Source organism: Podarcis bocagei (assembly GCF_964188305.1).
Source record: "Podarcis bocagei genome assembly, chromosome: 2".
Classification (NCBI taxonomy): domain Eukaryota; kingdom Metazoa; phylum Chordata; class Lepidosauria; order Squamata; family Lacertidae; genus Podarcis; species Podarcis bocagei.
This window is the reverse complement of record NC_138126.1, coordinates 25,879,609-25,907,190: the sequence shown is the minus strand read 5'-3', so window position 1 is coordinate 25,907,190 and position 27,582 is coordinate 25,879,609. Positions and strand designations below refer to the sequence as shown.

The following is a 27,582-nucleotide window of genomic DNA, read 5'->3' as shown; positions in this document are numbered from 1 at the left end:
TTATGAAGTGCCAAATAGGGATCTTCTCCCACTGTACATTTTTAAAGCAAACAACTGTTCTCACCAGACATCAACCTAACGTTCTGACATTTGTACAACTCAGGTTTGATGTCACGTAAGAAAGCAACATAAGAATTGCAAAGATCAGTCTCCCCTCCCCATTTTTTTTTTTAAATGAACCACAGCCGGTATGTGGTCACAGACTGTGGCTGCTCTTTACATCTCACGATTCATTTGTTGGAGTGGGGCCCATTTTATGCAGACCCCAGCCCAATTTCAAAAAGCCTTCTGTAAGGGATTAGTTCTGACCTCTGGCAAGAGCTGTTCGGCAGCCCACTGGGCAGAGGGAGGGAAAGGGGCGCTATAAAGAGGTAGAAAAGAGTGGCAAGGAGAGAGGGCAAAAGAGGGTGACATTGCCCAGTCTTGGCTCTGGCCCTGCCCACTGCCGATGTTGCAGAACTACAACTCTAATCAACTCTAGCAAGCAGGGCCAATGGCCAGGAATGGTGCAAGTTGTAGTTCAGAAACATTCAGAGGACCAAAGGTTCCCTGCTCCTGCCTCAACCCACAGCAGAAAAAAAAGGTTGCTCATCTGTATTTTGGATTGTCTCAGGGCAGCTTGAGGCTTAAGATCAGAGCAAGTGAATGAGACAGATGCAAAGTGGCAAAACGTCAAGCCAAGTCTTTTAACCCAGATGAAATAAAGCAGCCTGAAAGAGGTTTAGACTCAAGAGGTTTACTATTCTCCAAGGCAAAGTTCTTCTATAATGGGGGAAAGCCACCATGAATTCCCTACTTACACGCCTTTGGCAGATAGCACAGTCAAGAGGAAGAACCACACTCAGAAAGGCGTCGGTGTATCAGTAGGACATCACAGGAAAATATGGATGTGAGGCGTTTGGCAATTGTTTCTGCTGCTCCCTTCCAGTGAGACTACCTCTGGGAAAATACGAGCACAATCTATTGCCACTGAGATGATCCCATTCTGCCGGGATGAATCTGTGACTTCTAGCTTTATCTAAAAGGGGCAGTGGGTTGTTCATGTGATGCCAACTGGTTCTACCCTCTGGAACCCCCCCCCCCCAATTTCTGACACATTGCACACACAACTCACCAGCTCTTTTATTGCCTTCAACTGTGGCCATGTTACAGCTTCCAGAATATGACACCTATGGCTAGACTACACCGATACACAAGAGACGAGACAGTCGTGTGAAATCCGCTTTCAGACTCCTGGCAGGAAGAAGCTGGGCACCCAAATGTTACTTCCAACAGGTTCCCAGCCCCTTCCTTTTTCTTTTGCCACGTGGGATGAATGAGGAAGACGTAGCAAGTCTTTTGTTGATAACTGTGCTGGCGGTTGGCATGGAGGAAGGATGCAACAGGGCCAGTTGGTGTGACTGTCTGCGTGGCTCTGTGGATACCAGGGAAGGGCTGTGGCTTTGCATGCAGAATATCCCAGGTTCAGTCTCTGGGCAGGGCTAGGGAAAACCCTGGTCTGAAGCTTTGAGGTGCTGCTGCCAATAGGTGCCAATCCTCGTCTGCAATAGGCCAACAGTCTGATGGTGTATATTCTTGTATTGCAGTAAGTCTAGGTAAAGGACCAGTCTAATGCCAAGTTTTTAAGAAGCTCGGAAATAAGGAACTATAATGAGCTGCCGTTGACCCGTTAAGGAAAAAAAAGTCCTTCTAGAGGCTCTCGCCAGCTTCGTGATCTATTCAGCATTTGCCACGCGCCCACACACTTTTGAGGGGCACTTCTCTGCTCCTCCAGCCATTGGGTGCTGATGAGCCAGAGGATTCTGGGCCTATTCTAAGGGAGAGTGTGGGAGAGAACTGACTGCCTAGCAGCTGACCATATGCTCCTCATGCATTTCTGGGAAGCAGCAAGGAGCGGAATTGTAGCTGGTAGACTGAGGGCTTTCTTCTCCTTCCCTTCTGACAACCTTCAACAGAACAGCGGCAAGGAAAGGATCTCTTGCGAGTGGCTGGGCAGGTGTGTGCCTGTATCTTGGGCAGTGCTGCAACTTTCGTTAGTGCCTAACAGAAGTAAACTCCACCAAGTCCAGTGGGACCCAGCTCAGCTCCCCTAGTACACAAATAGCACCCTTGGACAGCTCTTTCACTGCCTGCTCCATAAAGGCCAATCCCAAGCCTTGGCACCTTCCATTTGGCATACTGTCTCCCCCACTCCCCTCTGTTCCCCCAGAGGCACAGTATGAAAGGGCAGGGTCCAACTCTGCTGTTGATGTGTGCCTAGGTCCTCTTTCCAGACCATGTCACTTAGAGGGTACTGGCTGCAAGGAGGGCGGGGCCAGAGCTCGGTAACAGAGCACCTGCTCTGCATGCAGAAAATGCCCAGTTCTAATCCTGATGTATCTCCCAGTATGGCTGGGAATATCCCCTGCCTGAGACCCTGGACTGCCAGTCAGACAATACTGAGCTAGATGGAACCCAGTGGTGTGGGCTTGGTATAAGGCAGCTATTGATGTCTGGCCTCTTTTTAAATGAGACATCCGGGGTCGCTTGGGGCATGTCTACACCTACAGTCCCTGTTCCTCTGATTGGAGCGGTCCATTTCCCCCTCCCCTTTCCCCCCAAAAAGCTGTTGCCGTTTGGTACAGTAGGGAACCTTCAAATCCAGAACTGCAGCTGCACTTAGCATCTGATGCTGGGAGTCAGTGGCCACCAGCGATGGCAGAGGCAAGGAAATCAGCGCCTGCAGTACTGAAGCCTTAAAAAAAAAAACAAAAAGAAAAAGAAACAAGGAGGTTGTTGGGAAACTGGTCCCAATATGGAAGTGGTGTGTGGGCGCAGAGCCTAACATAAACCTTTGCAGAAAGGTATGTTTGCCAGGCTCCAGCCATTGTACTGGGAGATCTACAACTGCACATAAACCCACCCCCAAACCATATCATGTTCTGGAGACGGCAGGGGCCTGGGATGATGCAATAGAAGAGTGTGTCCCTTGCCTAATCTAAGGGGTTCTGGAGAGGAAAGCACAGCAAAACAGTGGGGCCGAGAGCTACGCGAGGCTCACCCCTTCCCCAAATCTGCATTTCCCCCGCAGCCACAAAATGCTTTCTTAGACCTCTTCCTCCACTTCCATCAGCGGGCAGAGAACTTGTTCTAGCCTTCCCGGACTTAACCAGCAATAAAGAGAAATATGTGTTAGCTGATTAGGCCCATGGGGAAGCTCACTTGCTCACTGCCATGTGGGCTCAACGACCCTATATGCAGGGGACCTCACCCGAGTGGATGTCTTTAGCACAACTCTTGGCACCGATATAAACATTAAATAGGAGTAGTAGTAGTAGTAATCATCATATTGGGTCTCAGTGTGGTGAATTGGCCGGTGCTGTGAGTGGGAAGGCTCGAGCCTTCGTCTTTTACCTCAGACAGTCGGTTGGTTTCAGCGCTGGCAACGGGAAGGCCTTGCACTCTGGGCGCAGGGCCTTTTGTGAGGGATCAGTATCGCACCCTACCCAGAAACCCTTGGGGTTTCGGCAAGGCGCCAATGGCTGACCCTCGCTGCTTCGTTAAGACATTGGCTCACCCCCGCTTCTCTCATTCGGTGGCTTTGGGCAGAGGGGTTAGCACCGGTGTTGTAGTTTCTGGCGGCCTCTGTGCCTCCCTCCCCTTTCAGTGTTTGGCACTCGCCGCTCACCAGCTTGGGCGAGGCGGAAGATTCGTACGCCCACCCCCAAACTCTGCTGAACCTCCATTTTGAGGGCTCGGCCCCCTACGCCTCACTCCTTAGCGGCCTCAGTCAGGCAGCGCTCGGCTCCGTCACTACTCCGCAGCCGGCCCTTGCAGCTTTTGCGGGGCGGCTCCACCCAGGAGTTGTGGATGACGGTGCCGCCGGGCGCGGGGTCCACCTGCAGGGCCGACACCACTCGCTTCTTCAGCTTGCTGCGCAGCACGTTCCGCAGCTTCTGGCGGGTGAAGGCGTAGAGGAGCGGGTGGAAGATGGTAGTGCCGTAGGCCATGGCCAGGAAGCAGACGCGCAGCTTGCCCATCAGGGGGCTGGGTCCCAGGCACAGGATCAGCAGGTTGGCGACAGACAGCGGCGCCCAGCACAACAGGAAGGTGGAGATGATGAGCAGGGACATGCGGAAAACCCGCCGCTGGCGCTTCCTCCGGTCACGGTGGCGCTTCACCGCTCGCCGCAGGGCGATGATCACAGAGACCGAGGCTTGCACCCCCATGGGCGGTGGCGTCGGCAGCGCCGGCACGGGTTGAGAGAGCCGCTTGGCTTCCGCTCCGCCGGCCACCACGCTACCGCTTGGCTCTGCCGATTTCCGCCGCTTCCTCTTCTTGGTCTTGTGGCGCTGGCTGCGCTTGAAGGTGCTGCCGATGCTGATGTTGAGGGCCTGCAGGATCTTGGCGTAGGTCACCAGCATGACGGCCACGGCGGCGAAGAACGTAGGGATCTGGATTGCCAGGTGGTAGGAGGTGCCAAGTTCAGCGTGGAACTCCTCGGGCCCGACGCAGAGCACGGTGCGGTTCTGCCACGTGCTGGCGTGGCCCAGCTCGCCCTCAAGGAAGGGTATGAAGAAGACAGCCAGGGACAGCACCCAGACGCCAACCAGGAGAAGGATGGCGCGGCCCGGGGTCAGCACGCGCTGCGCCGGCCGCACCGAGATGTCGTAGCGGTCCAGGCTGATCACCAGCACGTTAGTGGCCGTGGCCACACTGCTGAAGGTGATGCATGCCTCGTGGAAGCAGCAGAGCAGTGTGGCGGCCCGGTCAGGGGGCACCAGGACCACCACCATGGTAAGCGGGGCGCACACCACGCATATGAGCACGTCCAGCACGTGCAAGTTCATGGTCACCATGTTGCTGACAGAGTCCACCAGGCCAGCCTGCAGGCAATACAGCACCAATACGGTCAAGTTGCTGCTGACGCCCAGTACGATTTCCAACATGAGGAAGCCCGTCAGTGAGACCTGGAAGCCCAGCGGGTAGGGCAGTGTCCAGCTGGGGTCAGGGGTCACCCCGTCCGTCGTCTCCAGGATAGTGTCGAACATGGGAGTCTCCATGGCTGAGAGGGCATGGGGGTGTGGGCATAGTCCGTGGAATGAATGGGCTTGGGGTTGCAGGCAGCTCCCTCACCTGTGGGGAGAGAGAGGTACCATCAAGTATCATCAAAGCAGCAAGACGAACCTTTGCATTGACAGCAGCAGCCTGGGACAGTGTTCACACCTGAGGAATCTTCCTCACATCATAAAATTTGCCATTGGCATCCCATCCATCACCTAGGCCACCCTTCCCACAGCCTAGTGGGCTATGGAAGGCTGCGGTTCACTGAGGAGGATGAGACTTGTAGTCCCAATAATATCTGGAGGGCACCCAGTTTCGGAAGCCTGGCCTAGGTGATGGAAAGGTGTGGGGGGTAATGAAATAGGCATCCTAGCTTAACCCCAATAGGCAGAATGGGTTATGTTTTGCTCCCCCCTCCCCAAAGCAACAACAGGGACATCTTACCACAAGGTGAAAGATCTCTGCACCACCACCATGGAGTGAAACAGATATGCAATCTGTGCATTAACTTCACTGGAAATTTCATGCCATGCAGTAATCGCTGGCATCCCCCCCCCCTTTAATGGATGAGGTTTCCCTGTCAGTCAAGCTCCCAATCAAGTAAGGAACAGTTAAGAGAGCATTGATAAGAGATGCGGAGCCATTGTGTATTCCCCTCACCCCTGAGCAGCTGAAGTTTTCAAAAGCGCTTATCTGTGCATGCATTCTAACACGTCCTCCGTGATCATGAGAGCAAAGATTTTCAGGAATTGAAATTCTGTACGCACCTACCCACCATAATAAACCCCGAAGGGGTTCTTGGAAGCAGGCATGAAAGACAGAAAAGACAGTCGCCTGCAGGAAAACGAGTGGATTTGTGGATTCAGAGACACTGAACGGCGCAGGGAGGAAACTGTCCGCTATGGGATTCTAGCAGTGACTGAACTTAACATGGGTAAACTGCAAGCCCCCTCCCTTCCAAGCCCCCACAAATCAGGAAAGCATTAGCACAGGTGGAGAAGACTTCAGACTCTGCTTTCCCAAGAGCTAAATAACTAATCTGCCTCCTGGCCAAACTACGCATTTTTTGGGTATGTAACCCCCAACTGCTGTTCCTTCCAAGGCAGAGGAATGGGCAATTTTCAGTGGTAAAGTGAAGGAGGAAGGCTGTGTTTAACCCTTCCCCACTTGATGATTTCCGCCTGTAAACCGCCCCCCTTCACTTGCTCCAACTCTGGAAGCCAGATGTGTTTGCCTCTGCAAACAGAAGTCAAGAATATCTTATGATGGGGAAAAGCTGCTCACAGCAGAAAAATTGGTGAGAGAAGAGTTAAGCACCCTCTGCCTGCCACTTATTTGCTGAAAACCACCTCCCTCTGAAGCTGCTTTTTCCTAGAAGGGTTAAAATACGCATGTTTGCTGCTACTGTGTTTAGCGCCTAGAAAACACAAGGAAAAATAAAAGAAAGAGAAACTGCTGGATAAACTACCTATACGATGTTACTCAGGGGGGGGAAAGATCCACTTCCAGTATGAAATACACAAAACCTGGACACCAACGGATTCATATTTTATTGTAACATATTGTGTGACTATCGACCGGTGCCGTTCCAGAAGGGGGAGGAAAACGAAAAGCACAACACAAGGCAAAAATTAGCACAAACTGAGGGAGATGCCAACCAACACCAGCTCCTTCTGGCAGTTTAGAATGAGCCAGAGCCAAATTATCCCAATCAAAATTCAGCAATTGAGAGAGAAGACTGCGGGGTTTTAATGCCATGTGAGCCTCCATGTAGGTCTTGGGCAAAAAGGTAGGGTGAAGAAATACATGCAGAGGATAAACAAATACATATTTCTCCAAGAAGTCGTAACAGGCTAGAGAAGTTTGTATGCAAGAGCATGCCTTTTCTTTCTTTGATATGCCTCAGTCACGCATCTCTAAAATCAACTAGATATGACATTTTGATAGCAAAAAGCTCATGGAGTTGCATGGCACTGGGTGATACCTCAGGTAAGTTGTACTTGGAAATTAATGGGCCTAACTTCATTAATTTCAGTGGGTCTACTCTACCAACTGTCATTTTTTATTTTGTGATATTATCAATTAATTAAATTTATATACCGCCCTATACTCGGGGGTCTCAGGGCGGTTCACAGAATAAAATCAAGATATAAAATCACAAAATACATAATAAAAATAGAAACAACAATCCAATAGCGCTGCCTCCCCCCCCCCCAAAAAAAACACATTTTAAAAGGGCATAGGATGTAAATCAGATCAACCAAAGGCCTGGTTAAAAAGGAATGTTTTTGCCTGGCGCTTAACGTGTATAATGAAGGCACCAGGCGAACTTCCCTGGGGAGAGCATTCCATAGATGGGGAGCCACTGCAGAGAAGGCCCCTTCTCGTGTTGCCACCCTCTGGACCTCTCAGGGTCCGGCTAAGTTCATATGGAAAGAGGCGATCCTTGAGGTATTGCAGTGCGTCCTGAGCTGCTTCATGCCTGCTTCCAAGTACCCCTTCAGGGTTTATTTTACTATTACTATTACACTTGTGGCACTTATTTTAGGCCCTTAATAATCTTTGTAGATTTTGGAAACTCCTGTGGTGTTTTTTTTGAAATTGTTTTTATGTTGCTTAATCTAGCCTTAATATAACCTACTGTTTGAAATGCAGTCAGGTTTGGAGTGTGTGTGTGCAAAGTGAGTAGAAATACGCCTGTGAAAGCATATAATGAACGCACTTGCATTTTAGGCTGCATATAATGGTTGCATAATCGGTGGTGAACCACCCTGCAATTGATTTGTGTGCAAAGGGAGGCCTTGAAATATTGTAAATAATAAATAATAGCAGCCCTGTGATCCCATGCCTGAGCTGAAGCATGGTTTCCTTGGATGAATCTCGGCTGGAACAGACTGGTTATCCAAGAGCAGAGAAGACTTCACCTGAGGGAACCTTGGCATTGCACACATTTGCTGCAATGGTAGCAGCAGCAGCAGCTCCCCCTCCTCAAAGTCTAATCTGGAATCTGTTAATCACATTTTAATTCACAACAGCTAAATGTATTTCTCGTCTGTAAAGAATGTAACCGACTGCATCTGTATGGTATAGTTGCTTACCAACAAATGTGTACAAAAAACACACACACAACTGCTTCACCAATTTTAAGCCTTTGGGGAAACTTTCTGGACTATGGTTTTCAAACGTTAGAGCCTCTCTCCCAAAATTACGTCCTCTGATTTGGTCAATAAACAAACCGAAGTCCTCTTATCCTCGAAAGGAGAAATGCAGCCTTGCCTGCTTTAGAACGTAATGCTGGGAAAGTTGTCCCTCTCTCTTGACAATGCTCGGACTCAGGATCACAAAAAACCCAATTGATAGGCAGGGGATTAAGGGCAGACAAAATGGAGTGCGTCTTCTCACAGCACATAATCAATTCAGGGAATTCACTCCACAAGATGTGGCAGCCACTATGTTAGAATTAAGACGGCTTTAAAAAGAGATAAGGCCATACTAATTGAGGATGTGCCTATCCATGGCTATTTGCTGTGGTGGCCCTTTTGAAGCCCTCATGTGCAGAGGCAGTATATATCAGTATTTATAACAGTTGTTGGATATGTGTGTGTGTGTGTGTGATATTATGCCTTAATTTGAAGGTCTTCTGTTCATCAACATTAAAAAAATGTATTTATGTATTTATAACAGTTCCTCTGTGTGTGTGTGTGTGTGTGTGTGTGTGTAATTATGCCTTAATTCGAAGGTCTTCTGTTCATCAACATAAAAAAAATGTATTTATGTATTTATAACAGTGTGTGTGTGTGTGTGTGTGTGTGTGTGTGTGTAATTATGCCTTAATTCGAAGGTCTTCTGTTCATCAACATAAAAAAAAAAATAGAACTGTCTTAAGCTTATTACGTGTTTTCGAAGGATTGTGTTATTTTATCGATTTTATGTAAACCACCCTGTGGCTTTTACAAAGGGTGATTTATAAATCATCTTAATAATAATAATAATATGAATAGATCGGATAAATATTGCAAAAAGATTTGCATATTAAATCACACATACACGACTAAAAAGGAGGCTGATGTAACTTGCACCCAGTGCTTTCCAGCTTGTACATCATCAGCCTGCTAGCCTTTCCTCACAAACGGCTCCAGGAAAATGCCTCATATTATGTTTCATGGCATAGTTACACCATCATCTTCCTAAGATGAACTACAGAGAAAGTTCCATGTTCTGTAATACTGGCACCCTACGGGTCATAAACAAAAGGCCTTTTAAAGAAGGGAGGACTTGTGAGTCTGGAACAGATCCTTAAAGGATCTGAAAGGGGAGTCAATAGCCTCATGTCAGGGCGGAACTGCAGCTATCAGTTATATACACTGAGAGCCCATTTTCCACTGGAAAGTACTCTTCCTTTGCAACTCGCCTCCGACTGTTTTGCTCCCAACAGTTATGGGACCCCATTAGGGAAAGAGGACAGATTCAGAGATAAACAGGTTACGCACTCTCCTCCCGTCTCACAAAGTGCCCCTTCAGAAGGCTGCTTTAAGGTTGAGAAAAGGCCTTCAGGCTAATGTCATACACTGTACAAGGTGAAATCTGAATCCCAGTCTAATCATGGTTTGTGGTTCCCAAACCAATCTGCCAATCTGGTTTTTATAATACGCTGTCAGTGAACGGATGGAAGGGGAACTAGTGGCAAACCCCACCCCCCTTTAAATTGCCACACCAACATGAAAACAGGTTAGACTATTCCAGTTTTGATGGGTTTTAAGAGTAAAGATGGACACAGCATTCGAATTATGATGGTGATTGGTTAAACACCCTGAAAACACACCTTCATTTTAGCATCGTAGAATGCGTTCAGAAAAACAAACTGATTTTGTAAGTTTCTGGTATTTCCAGGGAAACCTGTTCATGGTGGGTTTAACTGGCTAGTGCCTGCAACATCATCAACCTATTCCTCCACAAATCATTCTTGGAGTATTTATGCAGCTGATTTTGAAATATTTGTGAGGGGATGCTTTGTTTTGGTAAAGTGAGGTGTGAATGTTTGTTTGTTAACTATTTTTAAAAGATGAAACATGCCTTTCTGAAACATTAAGGGTGATACTGGGGGCTGACCCAGCATATGACTTGCAAATATTATGTACACTATAAGGAAACTGAAGCCACAGTGAATAAAACCACCGTGACTTTTTAAAGAATGTTATACCTGTCTTCATTCTAAATTTCTTTCAGCTAGGAAAAGAAAACGTCATCTTTTCTACATAATAGAATGTTAAGAACACCAGGAGACTGCAAGTCACAAAGAACAAGCTGTATGTTACCTTCCCTACAGAGAGAACGAGAGTCTGAAAATGTTCAGTTATATATACCTGGGACTAATTATAAATGGGCTGGGAAACTTCAGAGGAGCCATCAGTGCAGCAGAGGAGAAAGCTCTCAATGTTCTACACATTGAAGAAGCTACTAATTAGGCACCCCCACCACCGCTACTCCCCTCTAAAATTAATGCTGGAGCTTATCCAAATCCTTATACTTCAGGGGAGTGGAATACGAAGACCAAACGTGCCAAGCGACCAGGTTAGCTGAGACAAAATCCCCACAGATTAGCCTGCTGTCAGAAGTTCAGCAATTAGCATTCCCTGTATGTCAAAAACGGGGGCCTGAAAGCATAACTGGGGTATTTTCCTCATTGTTAATGTCACCCAATGATGATCAAACTGTTAGGATTCTTCCTCCGTGTTTGCAGTCATGGGATTGTTGTCCATCACATGATGGTGTATGTTTTCATTCCACAGTGTGGGAAGTGACAGAGACAGGATGTTTGTGTTACTGTGTTCCGTGAAGTGGGACTATTGTCCTTTGTTCTTTCTCTCTTTGGTGTCTGGTGAGAAAGAGGAAGGAGCTAAAGCACAATGCTCCGAGTGTATTACAGTCATACCTCTGGTTGCGAATGTGATCCGTGCGGAAGGCACGTTCGCAACCCGCAGCATTCGCAGTCTGAAGTGCCGTGTCTGCGCACGTGCGTGACGCAATTCGGCGCTTCTACGCATGATGTCATTTTGTGCTTCTGCGCATGCGTTGAAACCTGGAAGTAACCCGTTCCAGTACTTCCGTGTTTGGCACAGTCCACAACCCAAAAACGCGTTACCCACAGTGTTCGTAACCTGAGGTATGACTGTATATGTAAATAAATGTAGATTAGCCAAAATGCTGTGCTACTGAGTTCTTTTACGCAAATTGCAAATATACTCTGCAGTGTGCTGATGCTTCTTGGTATCAGTCACTGTGAAGTTCGGGCTGAAGAAAGCTTTTGAAGCTCCCAAGACCAGGAGGGATAGAACATGCCAGTCGGGCATGTGTCTCTGCCAGGGTCCTACACGAGAGTAGGACAATCCTAACACAAACTGCTTGCCAATCCTCACATGATAATGTTGTTCCGGGTGCTATCTTTCTTTGAACTTCCACTGCGGTATCTGTGTTAGGGCCTCGTAACTTGAGATACTGCAGCTTTGGAACAGCTTCCATAAAAGTTTTCCACCGAGCCCTCACTCTCTAGCTACATTTAAATAAAAGCCAATCTATTTGTGCAACCTCTTAATATCTGAGGCGGTTACTATTCTCCTGCTGTCATTTGCTCCAGTTCAGGCATTCTGTTTTAGTAATTGTTTTTATGGTTCAATTGTTCATTGCCTTCTATATATAAACAGAATAAGCCAATTTAAACATCTTCTTCCATTTTATGTTGCGATTCCTTCTTTTAACAGCCCATGGAAGTGTTCCTGGTACCATCATTTATCACTTATATACAGCATTTTGCCACCTCGATTTGTAAAGTGGTTCGCTATACGTGTATTATCATTCTTCGTTCCCAATTTACAGAGGGGGAACTGGGACGGAAAGTGGTTTCCCAAAGGTCACAAATATGCCTGTGGCAGGGAAGGGACCTCAAATTTCAGTCCAACTCTGCTCATTAGCACACACTGGCTGGCTGGCAGTCCCCAAGGAAGGCAAAAAAGTTGTAGAATCCAATAAAAAGATGTTTCTGGGCATCTTGATATCAGATTCTCGGCAGATGGCCCCAAAAAGTCATTTTGAAACTCTGCCTCTGAATGGCGGTAAGGCTTTTGTCTTTCAGGAATGGATGGATGGATCAATTTATATCCTACATACACAAACACCAACACCTATACTAGCCAATCTAAGAAAATCTGTGAAAAGCAAGTCAGCATACACAGCTTTAAAACTAATCATAAATCAAAATGTTTTCAAGCAACGCTTAAAAGCGCAGAGAAATTCCTCCTGAGGAGGAAATTCCTAAGAGAGTTACTGCTGCAGAAGTGAGTATTCACCAAGTGAGTATGATTTGAAGCAGGCGTGGGAAATCTTTGCTGCGCCAGATGCTGCTGAACTACAACTCCCATGAGCCCCAGCGAACATGGCCAATGGCCAGATTTAGTTGTAGCGGGATTTGTAAACCACAACTTTAAGGCAATTTACACATGAGACAATTCAAAACAGTTAAGAAACAACAACAACAAAACACAGGCAAAATACACAAATACATTTAAAACAAGATTAAATCCCTACAGCCGAGTCAGACCATCCAGCTCAGTATTGGCAGCAGCTCTCCAAGGTTTCAGGCACAGGTGTTTGTAGAAGATTGTGGAATTGTAAAGTTGGAACAGACCACGGGGATCAGCTAATCCAACCCCTTGCAATGCAGGAATCTTTTGCCCAACCTGGGGCTCAAACCCACAACCCTAAGATAAAAGAGTCTCATGCTCTACCAACTGAATGATTATGGGGCCAGTGTTTCCCCAGCCTTCCTGGGCTTTTATGTATTATTCTTATTATTGTTTCCATTTTGTAAATTATAAGGTAAAGGTAAAGGACCCCTAGACGGTTAAGTCCAGTGAAACTTGTCTATGGGGTGCGGCGGTCATCTCCAGGCTGAGAGAGCCGGTGTTTGTCTACAAACAGCTTTCCAGGTCATGTGGCCAGCATAACTAAACAGCTTCTGGCACAATGGGACACCGTGACGAGTGCCAGAGTGCACAGAAATGCTGTTTACCTTCCCATCACAGTGGTACCTATTTATCTACTTGCACTGGTATGCTTTCGAACTGCTAGATTGGCAGGAGCTGGGACAGAGAAATGGGAGCTCACCCCATCGCAGGGATCCGAACCGCCAACCTTCCGATCAGCAAGCCCAAAAGGCTCAGTGGTTTAGACCACAGCGCCACCCGCTACCTATATTGTAAGATGCTCTGAGCACTATTAGTTTTTGTGTGTGGAAAGACATTGAAGAAATTACAGCTTAATGCAACCTAATCTTCCTACAGGCCATCTTGCAGCGGCACGAACTCTCTCCTCACAGTTTAGGGTCCTCAAAGAAGGTTTGTGCTTGTATACTCAGAAAGACCTTCGACCCAGCGGGCTGCATGCTCACTCAGCTCAGTTCTACTAGCAGTCTTGTTTGCCTTAAGGGAGGAATAAGGCTGGGAGGTTTTACAGAGGCTCAGCATCAAGTTCCATATCATGGGGGAAATAAAAGGGGTCGGTGTGTCTCATGATCCCTGCAGAAATCCAGTGAAGGTTCAACATGGCACAGGTATCACAGGAGTTGACACAGTGGCCAAGGGTGAACTGCGCTCACTTGTGCCAGCTTTGAGACCAAAATGTAGCTGGTGGCAACCTAATTTGCTGCAGTGGAAAGGAAGATGTCGGACACAGCATATACAGTGGTACCTCGGGTTACATACTTAATTCGTTCCGGAGGTCCGTTCTTAACCTGAAGCACCACTTTAGCTAATGGGGCCTCCTGCTGCTGCCGTGCCACCGGAGCATGATTTCTGTTCTCATCCTGAAGCAAAGTTCTTAACCCGAGGTACTATTTCTGGGTTAGCAGAGCCTGTAACCTCAAGTGTCTGTAACCTGAAGTGTCTATAACCTGAGGTACCACTGTACTAAATATTGTGCTGTCTTTATAGCCGCAATGGTTTTATTTGTTTTTATAATTTTATATTCCGTTGCTGTATCTTGCCCAGAGACCTTGTGATGAAGGGCAGGTGAGACATCTAATAAATAAACAAGGGGGGGGGGACACTTTCCATCTGTAACGTTCTCTTAAACCGAAGCACTCAAGACTCCTGGCGTGTGTGTGTCCTGTCCCCCCCACCCGCCATGCGCTAGATAATTAAAAACAAAACTAGCGCTAATCAAAACACAATCCACTCATATATACATTTAATCCCCACCGGGCGCCAAGCAACTCCCAGTGACTCAAGAAGCAAAACAAGCCAGCAATCAAATCTCGAAAACGCTCAAATCACGAGGCCGCCAATTAAAATGACAACTTCTGAATTATCAGCGGGGGGCGGGGGACGAATCAAAGCTACTGTCAGTTTTGTGTGCTGCAATAAAACGGCACAGAACTGCTACGGTAGGAAATGGCTCTGCTATAGTGAAATACGTGGAATTTAAGGCACGCTCACACCTAGTAATAACTGAGCATGTATAAATGCGGGAGAGTGGGAAGGAGAGAGAACGCCAGGCACAAATAATGTCCTCGGATCTCTGATTATGCTGTCTGATTGCATAAAGGTACCAGAATTCCCCACTGCCCCTTCACTTGCAGGATAGAAACAAATTCAGGACTGGGGTGATTTAATGGAAAAAACAGTGAGAGGGGAAAGGGTTAATCCCACCTCTCTCCACAATACATATTGGTACAAACAGCCCAGCCTTAAACAAAAGAATAATAATAATAATAATAATAATTCAGCAGACCTGGCATCTCCAGACCTCACCATTAGTCTGGTCCTGACTGAGCCAGGTATCACACACACACCCTTCCTGCAACAATTCACCCAAAGCACGAAAGAAACTTCCTCAAATAGATGGATTGGGAGAATAATTATTTTTAATGCGCAATCCTGGGAGAAAGAAGCAGGCAATGGATATAGCATTATCCAACAGCAGGTGCCTGTTACTGAGTCAGAGATGGAAAAGGAACCTTTAAAACTTAAAAAAACACACAAAAACAAACCACCCATCAGGTCAGATCCCTGGGGATGGCTGTCTTCCAGGCATCGTGTTGACATATTCCAGAGCAAAAAAAGAATTTACCCCTTAAATTCCGGGAACACTTGTCTTCTTTCTCCTGCCAATAAAATGCCTTTGACATTGACCCAGAGGGGGAATATGATTTCCTTGTCGTGTAGAACAGGAGAAGGGTGACTAAGCACACACAGCAAAGCACAAATACACCCCAGCGTGCTAACATTTGGAAATGCCACTTGTACAACCACCAGGACCATATAACACCAGTCCTTAAGGATCTACATCGGCTCCCATTTCGGAGCACGACCCCAAGTCTTGGTGCTGACAATTAAAGCCCTAAACGGCCTCGGGCCAGTATAACCTTAGGGGGCGCCTCCACCCCCATCATTCAGCCCGGACACTGAGGTCCAACTCTGAGGGCCTTCTGGTGGTTCCCTCATTGCGAGAAGTGAAATTACAGGGAACCAGGCAGAGGGCCTTCTCGGTGGTGGTGCCCACCCTGTGGAACACCCTCCCATCAGATGTCAAGGAAATAAACAACTACAGTGGTACCTTGGGTTAAGTACTTAATTCATTCCGGAGGTCCGTTCTTAACCTGAAACTGTTCTTAACCTGAAGCACCACTTTAGCTAATGGGGCCTCCTGCCGCTGCCGCACCGCCAGAGCACGATTTCTGTTCTCATCCTAAAGCAAAGCTCTTAACCTGAGGTAATATTTCTGGGTTAGCGGAGTCTGTAACCTGAAGCGTATGTAACCCGAGGTACCACTGTATCTGACTTTTAGAAGACATCCGAAGGCAGCCCCATATGGGGAAGTTGTTAATGTTTGATATTTTATTATGTTTTTATATCTGTTGGAAGCCACCCAGAGTAGCTGGGATAACCCCGCCAGATGGGTGGGGTACAAATATTATTGTTATTATTTGCCCCATGGTTTTTCCTCCCTCCTGCACAGATGTGTGTGTATGGGGGGACTCAAAGCCTCTCTGCCTCTCCACCAGCTCACTACCACAACAAACATTCTCCAGCCATAGGATTTGTTAAAGTGCAGATTTTGAGAATGGTGCATATCATACCATATGAGTTTCCTACTCAAAGTCAGATTATTGTCAATGTACTTGAGCAAAGTTCATGAGAATCTCTGCATAGTTTTGTTATTTTTAAGAAAGTTTTAGATAGGGGGTTTCAGGGCCTTGAAGAACTTCTGGTGCTTTTTATTCAGTTGTGGGGAGCCTGTGGCGTTCCAGATGTCATTGGACTGCAACTTCCATCTTTCCTGACTGCTGGTCATGCTGACTGGGAAGCCAGGAGTTAAGAGTCCAATGACATTCAGAGGACCACGTTACCCACTCAAAGCTTACGGAATTACAGTGGTGCCTCGCAAGACGAAAAGAATCCGTTCTGTGATTCTCTTCGCCTAGCGGTTTTTTCGTCTTGCGAAGCAAGCCCATTGACGGATTAGCGCTATTAGCGGCTTATCGGATCAGCTGATAAGCAGCTTAGCGGCTTAGAAAGGGGGGGAGGAAAAAAACCCCGCAGGAACTCGCAAGACATTTTCGTCTTGCGAAGAAAGCCCATAGGAGATTCGTTTTGCGAAGCACCTCCAAAACGGAAAACTCTTTCGTCTAGTGAGTTTTCCATCTTGCGAGGCATTTGTCTTGCGGGGCACCACTGTACAGGCCCAGAGGTAGCTGTGTACATTTAAATCACATTTGAAGCACATTCTTTCACCCAAATATTTCTGGGCACTGGAGTTTACCACTCACCAATTTAAAATTCCCAGTAACCCTTAACAAACTACAATGCCCATAATTCTTTGAGGGGTAAATGTGCTTTGGATGTGCTTTTAAATGTATAGTGTGTGTGCATGAAGAACTTCTCTCTACAGTGTGTAGGAATGAACTCCTCAGATATACAGAGTAGAACATGCTGATTAATGGAAACACTTCAAACTGATTAGCAGTGCAATCCTAAACTTGGCAAAAGCAGTCTAGTAGGCTCATGAATTGTACTCAAGAGCTTGGCTTGATTCAGTCCTGGAAGAATTCTGCCTCAGCTGTTCCTTTTCCTATTTCTTCCCAGCCTGCCAATTTGTAAAATGGACTTGGTTCCCCCCTCCCCCTCCTATGGCAAAAGAATTAACCCTGAAGAGGCTGCTCTGAACAGCCCCGCTAATCAATACTGTATCTCCTTCCTTCTAATCTGAGTCTTCTTGCCATTTGTCATTCCCTTCTTCATGTTTTTGTTTTATTTAACAATGTGTATATAATGCTTGATTTTAATAAAACTTCAAACTGATGAACAAAAAAAATCCCCATTAAATTTATCAATGTAATACAGTTATTTAAAAATGCTCAAAAACTAATTAAAACCAGCAATAAAGCTATAAAAGCTGGTTAAAGCACATGTAACGTCTACTTGTTCTTTGCAATCAATCCATCACTTTCTACTGCCTGAAGACCTGAACCTGGAAGTAGATGATTGGAGAAAGTAAGCCTATCAGCATTTTATTTAAATTGCATTAGGGGGGAAAAGGACCTGCTGGAACAGGCCAAAGGAAAACAGCCTAATGACCCCGAAGCAGAAGGCACTGTCCCCTGCACAGCTGCTTTGCCTAGGGCTGCTGACAGCTGCTCTTGAGCATCTGGCTGCAATATGAAATATATGCACATTGAGATGGGAGTAGTGGTGGGGAAAGGAAAAACCAAAGAAAAAGGGAGCTGCGTTGCAAAGCATTGCAGGGCAAAGGAACATCCCACATCCATCCCAGAGCACAACGCCAAGCATGGCCGTAGCAAAAGAACATATCCCATGCAGGTGCCTTCTGCAGTGGAGCAATGCCCCCATGGAACTTGCAGCCCCTTAAGCCCACAGCGAAGGATGCAATGGAATCCCACCATAAGGAAGGGGTACCCAGCTTCTGCATATTTTTCTCCACTCTCTGATTTCCTCTATACTGATCTGAACCACAACCCAATTGGAAAGTCTTGTTATTGCCTTATTCACTTGCCAGAACAAGGAGGATCCCGTGGTTACCCCCAGTGCTCTGGCAGATGGCATCGCCACTCCTGCTCAGAAAAACTTCCTAGAGCGCTGCTCTCCTCTAGTCTTCCTTTTCCACCACACCACTGGTTATTGGCTGCAGAAGGCAATTTAAAGCAAAGTCGTTGGCATCCGTCTGTCTTGAGAGACAACTGAGTGCGTCTCTGGGGTGGAGTCAAACCGGTGTGTTAGAAGATGTGCAGTGTTTTTAAAGCAGTGGGCGTCCGTGGGAAGCACGCTGAGAGCTTATTTACCTTTTGCCCCACTCTTCCTAGGCACAGGCCTGCACTTAAAAGCTCAGTGTCTGAGCGCTCATTGTTGTTGTTGAACCCTGGAGCTCTCCCTGCAAAAATCCCTCTTTAGTGCTCAATTAGAACAAATGTCAATTGTGGTTTTCTGTGGATTGCTGTTTGTTCCGATTGAGCTTTAAAGAGTGGTTTTTTGTTGGGAAAGTTCTGGAGCAACAGAAAAACGCTCAGACACTCAGCTTTTAAGTGTGGACCGTGCCTGGGGAAAGTGGAGGAAAGGTAAAGTATGGATAAGCCCTCATTGCCTTAAACTGAAGTACACCTTTACACCTTTACCTCTCCAGTGCTAAACTCAAGGGACAATTCTGCATATTTAAAGCAGGATATGGTTATGTATGCTGAGTAACTGCTCCCCATGATGAAGCCTCGTCACTCCCCCATTCCCTACCCCCAGCAGTTTTACACATTAAGAAAAAGCCTTGCCTTTCCATTAATAAGGCAAATAATGAATTGGGAGGATGACAACATTCATTTGTCATGGGATGAAGGTAAAGAGGCCAGACTGATGGCTGAACCAGCACTTGCTTAGAAGGTATTCATGCTTCTGTTTCAGCTGTGATGCCAGGAAAAAGTTGGGCAGATCACACCATAACTGAATAATTTGCTATTTTTCTTTTATACTACACACCTTCTTTTCATCCTTCCTCTGCCAATTTGTGGCACTGTCGAGGCCCTGATGAACTGGGAGCCTTATGTAGCCTGACTCTGAAGCGTTCTGCTCATCATCATGTCCCAAAAGGCAGGGCCACTCTGTTTGACTAACCTTCTTCAGGCTGGGCTCTTTGCTTCATTCAAAGGCTATCTGTTCCGTTTTGGCCTTGATGCTGTCTGCCTGACGTGCGAAAACTCAACCAGTTCCCCACAATACATAGCAATTGATTCAAGGCAGCCAGTGAGCAATAAGGTCCCAGATTTCCACTGGAAGAATCCCTGATCATTCTGATAGAGTAGTTATTTGTGTTTTTTTAATACACAGCTTTGGCACAGGCTTAGTGTGCAGCCCTGGACTAGAGTCTCTTGCCCTCCAACCAACTGGAAGAAAAGTTGTCCTGAGTGAAGGGTGGATTATGATCCATTTCCCAGCAGGCCCCAGGTAATCAGTGTAATTAGCATGATGCCCAGCAGTACTACCTGCAGACAAGAACACAGGAAGCTGTTGTGCTGTATACCAAGTCAGACCAATGCTCCATCTAGCTCAGTACAGTCTATACTGACTGGCAGCAGCTCTCCAGAGCTTCAGGCAGGTTGGTCTCCCAGCCCCTACCTGGAGACGCTGGGGACTGAGCCTGGGAGCGTTTACATGCAAGGCGGATGCTCTATCCAACGAGCTACAGCCTTTCCCCTGCACGCTTCAATAACATTTTATTTCACCTTTCAATAACGGGAAAGAACTGTGGCAGTGTGAAAGCATATGGAACATATGAACCGATGCAGAGAGAAATTGTTAGAAAGCTGGATTTGAAAATGGAACAACATCACAGATGCTCTGCAGACAATGGAGAGACAAAATAATAATAATAATAATGGCACTGCTGCGAACCTTGGAGTGGCAGGAAGATTAAGATCCTATTCAAAAGATAAAAGCTGCAGGAGAAACCAAGATGCAAGGCATCCCGATTTTGCAATCTGTGTAAAGTGCACTGCTAGACAAGGGCGAAGGGGCTGCAGGCAGAGCACGGCACACTCGGAATGAATGAGAATGAAATTGCCACACTCTGAAATCGTGCAGATGAGGAAGGTGTTTAACCAGCGTCGTCAGGGGAGAAGGGTGCACTGCTGGAAACTGGAAACCAAACTCAAGAGGATCAAAGCAGATTTGGCTCATAAAATGGCTGCGCAAGGCATAATTTTGATCCAGGTATAATTCTGCAGAAGGCTCCCAAGAAAGCCTGGGGCAAGGGCTGCAAGCTATGCCAGGCCAACTCCAATAAAGGCTGCAAGCATCGCTTACCTCCCGGCATTATAAAATTCCAAAGAGGCAGGCAGAAATCCCCTCCCCGACTGAAAGCAAAGCTAACGAAACGCGGATTCACCCAGGATTGGTTTTTCCTAAATCTGTAGTGGGGGCTGGGATCAAATCCACCAACAGCCTCCAGTTCTGTGCGATGATATTAAGCACCTGGGAATGAAGGGAACTGCTGATGCCAACAGAAGGCACAACTGGAGTCCTCAAGCCACAGCTGGGTCCCATCTCTGGGCATCATCGGGGGCGGTGCTAGCACCTTAGCTCAAGCTCTTGTCCCTGTGCAAAACTTGCCATTAAAGGGCACTTCCACACCAAGGGACAGGGGATAGTGAGGAAGGCACCTACTGGTGGAACACTAGGCTTGGGTGACCTGCTGGACTGGGTCCAGGTGGCATGTACTGCATCAGAAGGTAAAGGGATCCCTGACCGTTAGGTCTAGTCGGGACGACTCTGGGGTTTGCGGCACTCATCTCGCTTTATTGGCCGAGGAAGCCGGCGTACGGCTTCTGGGTCATGTGGCCAGCATGACTAAGCCTGTTATGGCGAACCAGAGCAGCGCACGGAAACGCCGTTTACCTTCCTGCCTGAGAGGTACCTATTTATCTACTTGCACTTTGACGTGCTTTCAAACTGCTAGGCTAGCAGGAGCAGGGACCGAGCAATGGGAGCTCACCCCGTCGCGGGGATTTGAACCCCCGACTCTCTGATCGGCAGGCCCTAGGCTCTGTGGTTTAGACCACAGCGCCACCCGCATCCCATATGCATCAGAAGGTAGTTACCACAATAACCAAGCAGAACAGGCTCTGCATGCCCAGCACTCTCAGATGTGCAGGAGTCAGTGGCAGGCTTTTTAGGATGGGGCAGAAGTGAGGAAGGAAGAAGGGCTGCACCCTGGTCTATACAAAGAACCTTATTCCCCAGTGGGATTAATGGCCTGAGAGCTAGAGGGCAAAAACAAGAAACCCTGTGGCACCTTAGAAGCTAACAAATGTACTGCACCATAAGCATTCAGAGGCTACTTTGATAGATACACGTGGGCATAATCCTTGATTTAATTGACAGCTATGGGCCACCTAATTAACCGGGTGGCGGGGCCATCTAACGAATCCACACCTACATTCACAATTTGCATAATTTCCCTCTTGATGTTTTCATTTTGACTTTTGCTGCTATTTAGCAAAGTTACCATTACTGCAGTCTTCGGCTGGCTGCTTGCGTAAGATAGCAGTAGCCTGGCCACAGCTATCTACACCATGGTCATCTCTAGAGTGAACTACTGACAATCTACTACTGTATGCAGAGCTGCCTTTGAAGACTTCTCAGAAACTTTGGTTACCACAAAACGCAGTTGTCAGGTTACCATGCAGAATAGGCAGCACCAGACTAAAATAGTAGGAGTGTGCACCATCCACTAGATTCAGTTCGGACCATGATTTAGTGCCTTGGGGAAACAGCTCACCTTGCTTTGTAGGCTGTCTGATTTTGTTCTGAGTCTGTTCAAATCCTGTTAGTTTCTCTCCCCCAATCCACCCTTAATTCACTATTTGGATTTATTTATTTTTTTTAAAAAAGGCTTTAACTCCCTCCCCTTTCAGCAGAAGTGGATAAAATTTGTAGGCACACTAGTGCCTCCAAAGTGGATAAAGCCTGCCAAATTTCAGACAAATAGGCCCAGGGGCTATTGTGCAAGACACCTTTTGGAAGAAAATAAAACACTAAGGGGGAAAAAACAACACTTCAATATTTATTTATGGACAGAATTTATGTATGTATGTATGTATGTATGTATGTATGTATGTATGTATATATGGGCTGTGTGGAGAGAGTCTCTTCCTTTAAATTCCTTGGAGTTTATCTCAGTGAATACCTTACTTGGAAAAGCAATACAACCTAGGTGGTTAAGAAAGCCCATCAGAGACTCCATCTCCTCAGAGTATTGCGAAAGAATGATGTCAATCAACATTTGGTCATCTCCTTCTATTGGTCCACAATAGAAAGTGTCCTTTCATACTGCATCACGGTGTGGTACGCTAATTTGACATCAACTGATAGGAAGTGCCTACAGAGGGTGGTGAATACAACACAAGATATTATGGGCTGTCCCGTGAATCCACTGGATGACATTGCGGAAGAACGTTGCCTCAGGAGAGTGAGGAAAATTCTCAGGGATGATTCACACCCTGGCCGGCACTTTCTTGATCTCCTGCCCTCGGGCAGAAGATACAGAAGCGTGATTAGTCACACCAACAGGGTAAAGAACAGCTTCTATCCGCGGGCTGTTAGGCTGCTGAATGAAAAGATAACAACAGGGCAACTGACTTTTGGGTTTGGTGGGTGTGCGTCAGTAAATGAGGGGAATTAAGACTAAGCGAGCGGAGTGGAGGGGTGCTCGTGTAATCTCACTGTATACAAGTTGTACAAGTGACAATAAAGTATTTCAATTACATAACCTTTGCAGGAAAGGTTGCCACTTTTGAGAGCAGATACTGCCAAATTTCAGATAGATAGGTATAGTGATTTTCCTGCAAGGGCAGCTTTTACAGTTTTAGGGTGAAAAAGGAATCACTTAAACTTCCCACGTGTTTTGTGCAGAATTAAAATGAAATTTACAGGCATTAGTGAGAAGTGCCCCTCTGGATAAGAAATCTGCCAAAGTGCAGTCAAATAGCCCCAGGGACTTTTGTGCTAAGTGCCTTTACCATTGATTTTGGGGTGGGAAGAACTAAAAGGGATTTGCTTCCTGGGTAAAACCATTCGCTCTGATCATGAGCTAGGTCTGTCAGTTGTGAAGGAGCTCTCCACCCATGCCAATGACTTAGAGATGCAAGTTCTGCTCTTGCAAAGATGCTCCTTTCCCCAAAGCATTGGGATTGGAGAGCACTTGCGAAATAAATACACTTGATCACAAGCTATACCTGTCAGGTGCAAAGGAGCACATTCCATCCCCCCTTGCCTCAGTCTGGCATTTTCCTTAAGCTAGAGAAATAACTTTTGGTTTCTGTAAAGCTCACTACACCACCACTGAACCACCAATGCACAATGAAGCACTTCAGAGGACCCTGCTTCAACTCATGCAGCTTCATGTAAAGGTAAAGGGACCCCTGACCATTAGGTCCAGTCGTGACTGACTCTGGGGTTGCGGCGCTCATCTCGCTTTATTGGCCGAGGGAGCCGGCGTACAGCTTCCGGGTCATGTGGCCAGCATGACTAAGCCGCTTCTGGCGAACCAGAGCAGCGCACGGAAACGCCGTTTACCTTCCCGCCGGAGTGGTACCTACTTATCTACTTGCACTTTGATGTGCTTTCAAACTGCTAGGTGAGTAGGCGCAGGGACCGAGCAACGGGAGCTCACCCCGTCGCAGGGATTCGAACCGCTGACCTTCTGATCGGCAAGTCCTAGGCTCTGTGGTTTAGACCACAGCGCCACCCGCGTTCCACGCAGCTTCATATAGATCAGGGTTTACAACCATGGGCACCAGGTGTTTTGGACTACAATTCCCATTATCCCTGACCACTGGTTCTGATAGCTAGGGATGATGGGAGTTGTAGTCCGAAAACAGCTGGAGACCCAAGTTTGGGAAACCCCGATATCAATCCTGCCCCTAAACCCCTCGAAGCACCCTGTCTCAGCTCAAGATTTGTACAAATCTGATGCACACCCCGACCAGATATGCGGAGTTGATCCACTGGTCTAAGACAGCTGCATCTGTCCATATTAACTGGGTGGGCTACTGGTTTGGTTCAGTGTGGCCATGTTTTAAGGAAGAGCTAGTTATGGAGTGAAAAGCTGTGACTACAGGATAGCGGCAGTACTATTAGGTAGTTTCACACATGATGTTTTCCCCCCTGACATGACTATTGCTTCCATGTAGGGGGAAAAAGCTTGTGTTTGGACATGTGTACATAGGGAAGCAACACTGTACAAGATCAGTGTTATAAGAATTTTAAGGTCAGTTATAAAAAAATTAATGTTCATAACTGTATATATAAACCACATGTCTGAAACCCCACAGAAAAGGTCTTGAACAAATTGACCTCAAATATTTCCCTGCAAGGTCAAAGTGGGAAACCTCCCCATTGTCTCTTTCCTCACAAATCTTAAGGGCACATTCAAGATATGGTGTGAGCCTGTGACCTAGATTCAGGAATTAAGTAGTTATCATAACAAAAGAGTGACCAAAACCCAGATAATGCAATCAGGTAACTTGCCAGACAGGAGATAAACAACGCACTCAGATTTCTGTTGTAGACCGCCTTTTCTGTGATGTAGGTATGATGTATCTGGGGGGTGGTCTTGGGCTACACCCCTTCTGTGATGTATGTATGATGTTTCTGGGATGGTCTTGGACTCCAGGGCGGGCAATTTAAAATGTCTATATAAGGGCTTGTACACATGGCTCTGGGTCCTCCTCCTCCCTCCTGCGTGGGGGGGGGGTGAGCACCCTGTTGCAACAGTTAATAAAGATCAGGCTTACTAGCTGCTTTGCTTCTCAATATTCTCTGGTTGGTCTCTGTTATTTTCTCCTACCGATACAGAACCTACAAAAGGACTCTATATGGGTTCTTGAGTACCCCATTAGGTAAAAGGAGCAGTTTTTTTTACTTATATCATCAGGTTATCTGTCTACCTAGCTTAGCACTGCCTATTCTGGATGGTGGCAGGATCTTACAAAACACAGGAGGTCTTTCCCATGACCTGCTACCTAATCCTCAAGGAAAAAACCCACCAACAACTAGAAATGGCAGGGATTGAACCCCAGACTGCCTGTAAACAAGCTGAATGAATCCACTACTGAGCTACAGCTTCCCCCCCTTAACAGACATACCTGTGTGCATGTTTCGCTGCACATGCATGCGCTCATTACACATAAGGACATAAGACACTTTCCCCTTACTACCCAAAGAATATCCACACAGGAAAAAGGTTGACTGTGAAGCAAGCCTCGTTCCCTTCTCCTCCCCCCGTCTCCCAGCCACTGTCTGCTGCATTTCAGGCTGTTAACTAAGACTCTTGGTGCACAAAGTCCCTTCCGCACGCTGACTTGTCCTGGGGGCTGCTTCACTGCTGTGAGAACCCTTGTACGGCTGGGGATATTAAAGGCATAAATCTCCACGGAGCTGGCAGGAGGGGACGTGGGCCACAGCCGCTAACAGACCCATCCGTCAACAGCGGCAGCGTGGAAGGTGGGGTGTTTGTGTGTGTCTCGCTCGCGTGACTCATTATAGAGGTGCTGTAAGATGCTGGGAGTGTCAGGGACAAGGGATGAGTCTCACTCCTCCAAACCCAGAAAGGAGCTATTGTGCAGCTAATATTTTATCGGGATTTTTTTTTAATGGGGGGGGAATGAGTCAGGGGAGCAGCGCTTTCTTAAGCATCCCAAGAGCAAGGAAAGGTGAGAAACCTACTGGAACTGATGAGAGGAAATTACGTAAGGTCACAAAAGAAAGCAGTGACAGGGGCTGGCCCCTTGGCACGCGTAGGGCTCTGCCCCAACCATGGGCGAAGCTGAGATTAATGAAAGAGGAGGCCTACAGCCAGGCAGGTAGCGGCTGGCTGAGGGCAGACAGAGGTTGGAGCGCAGAGGCCTAATGGACCAGCCTGCACAGAGCCACTGCGTGGGGTTCCTTCTAGACCAGGGGGGCACAAAGCCACCAAAAATTATTTGGGACAGCAAAACCCGAGAATAAGCATGGAACGTGGGGACCTCTCTCAAGCAGAGTGTGAAGAATCCAGAGACGAAGAGGCAGTCTCTTCCTTATGGTCCAGTAAGTTGGGAGATTGAAATGGACTCAAATCCTTGCTCACCCATGAATTTACAAGATGGCCTTGAGGAAGAAAAGACTCTCGCAGCTTGCACTTCCTGCCTGAACAATGCAGAAGGGCACAAGCTGCTAGATGCGATGGATCAGAATCTCATTTTTGAAAAGAAATAAATTATAGCGGCCCAAGGGAGAGGGGAACCAGAATGCACCTGAAGTTCCAGAGAAACCTTTTTGCTCTTCAGTATGGTACCGCTCCGGCGGGAAGGTAAACGGCGTTTCCGTGCACTGCTCTGGTTCGCCAGAAGCGGCTTAGTCATGCTGGCCACATGACCCGGAAGCTGTACGCGGGCTCCCTCAGCCAATAAAGCGAGATGAGCGCCGCAACCCGAGTCGGCCACGACTGGACCTAATGGTCAGGGGTACCTTTATCTTTATTCTCCTCGCTTAAATTATCTCTCTAAAGCTGAAATTTGCTCCATGGGCATAGGAAACATACCTGCATGCATGTCTCTTTAAATAAACACACGTGATCTGTCTTGCAGGGCTGTTGTTTTAGGATAACATGTTCTAACCTCCTCTCCTGCTTTCTTTTAACAGCGACAACGAGGTGCAGAAACCAGCAGGCATCATTTTTCACAGTGTGTCTGTCTGCACACCAAGCAACTGTTAACTGCACACTGGCCAGTTGAAAATCTGGTAACCCCCAGATGAGAAAAGGATTGTGAAATAATTTGCATATTTAAAGGATGCAAAAAACCAAATAAGTGGTAGGTAATGGCTGAGGAGATAAGACCAAACAAACTTGTCTATTATTTTAAAAAGAAAAGAAAAGAGAAAAGGCTGCAACCTTGTTTATATTTAGAAGGGTTTACTCCCAATTATCATCACCATCATCATATATTTATAACATAACAAGTAATTTCTATAAAAACAGCCTGGCATCAGCCCTTTAATTAAAAGCAGTCAGTTCCCAAAATCCTGTTGGAACAAAAATAATCTTGACTTGTCGGTGGAAGAACAACATGGAGGGAACCAGTCTAGCTTCACTAGGGAAGGAGTACTGCAGTCTGGGAGCAGCCACTGAGAAGGCCCCTGTAAGGGTGGTGGGACCAAGGGAAGGGCCTCCCCAAAGATCTCAGGCAGGTTTGTATGAGGGAAATATAGTATTTTAAATAGCTTGGACGCAAGCCATGTAGGGCTTTATAAAAAAGTATGCATAGGATTGCAGCCCTGGAAAACCACTGAGACTTTAGAATGGGATTTCCCACAGCCAGGGAGTACAGTCGTACCTCGGCACCAGAACACCTTGGGAGTTGAATGTTCCGGCTCCCGAACAATCGAAAACTGGAAGTGTTCCAGTTTTCAAACGTTCTTTTGGAAGCCGAACATCTGACAGGGCTTCTGC

At 47.0% G+C, this 27,582-nt stretch overlaps 1 protein-coding gene across 3 annotated transcripts in view; it reads right to left on the bottom strand.

The window, feature by feature from the left end:
- Window positions 1–720: 720 nt before the first annotated feature.
- The window catches only part of LOC308580889 (G-protein coupled receptor 22-like), a 40,413-nt gene continuing 13,551 nt past the window's right edge, over window positions 721–27,582 (bottom strand). For all 3 annotated transcript variants that reach the window (XM_081183167.1, XM_081183166.1, XM_081183165.1), the window contains exon 2: window positions 721–5,115. In XM_081183167.1, the coding sequence (XP_081039293.1) occupies window positions 3,750–5,042 (1,293 nt within the window). In that variant the 5' untranslated portion in view covers window positions 5,043–5,115 and the 3' untranslated portion in view covers window positions 721–3,749. The remainder of the gene's footprint in view (window positions 5,116–27,582) is intronic.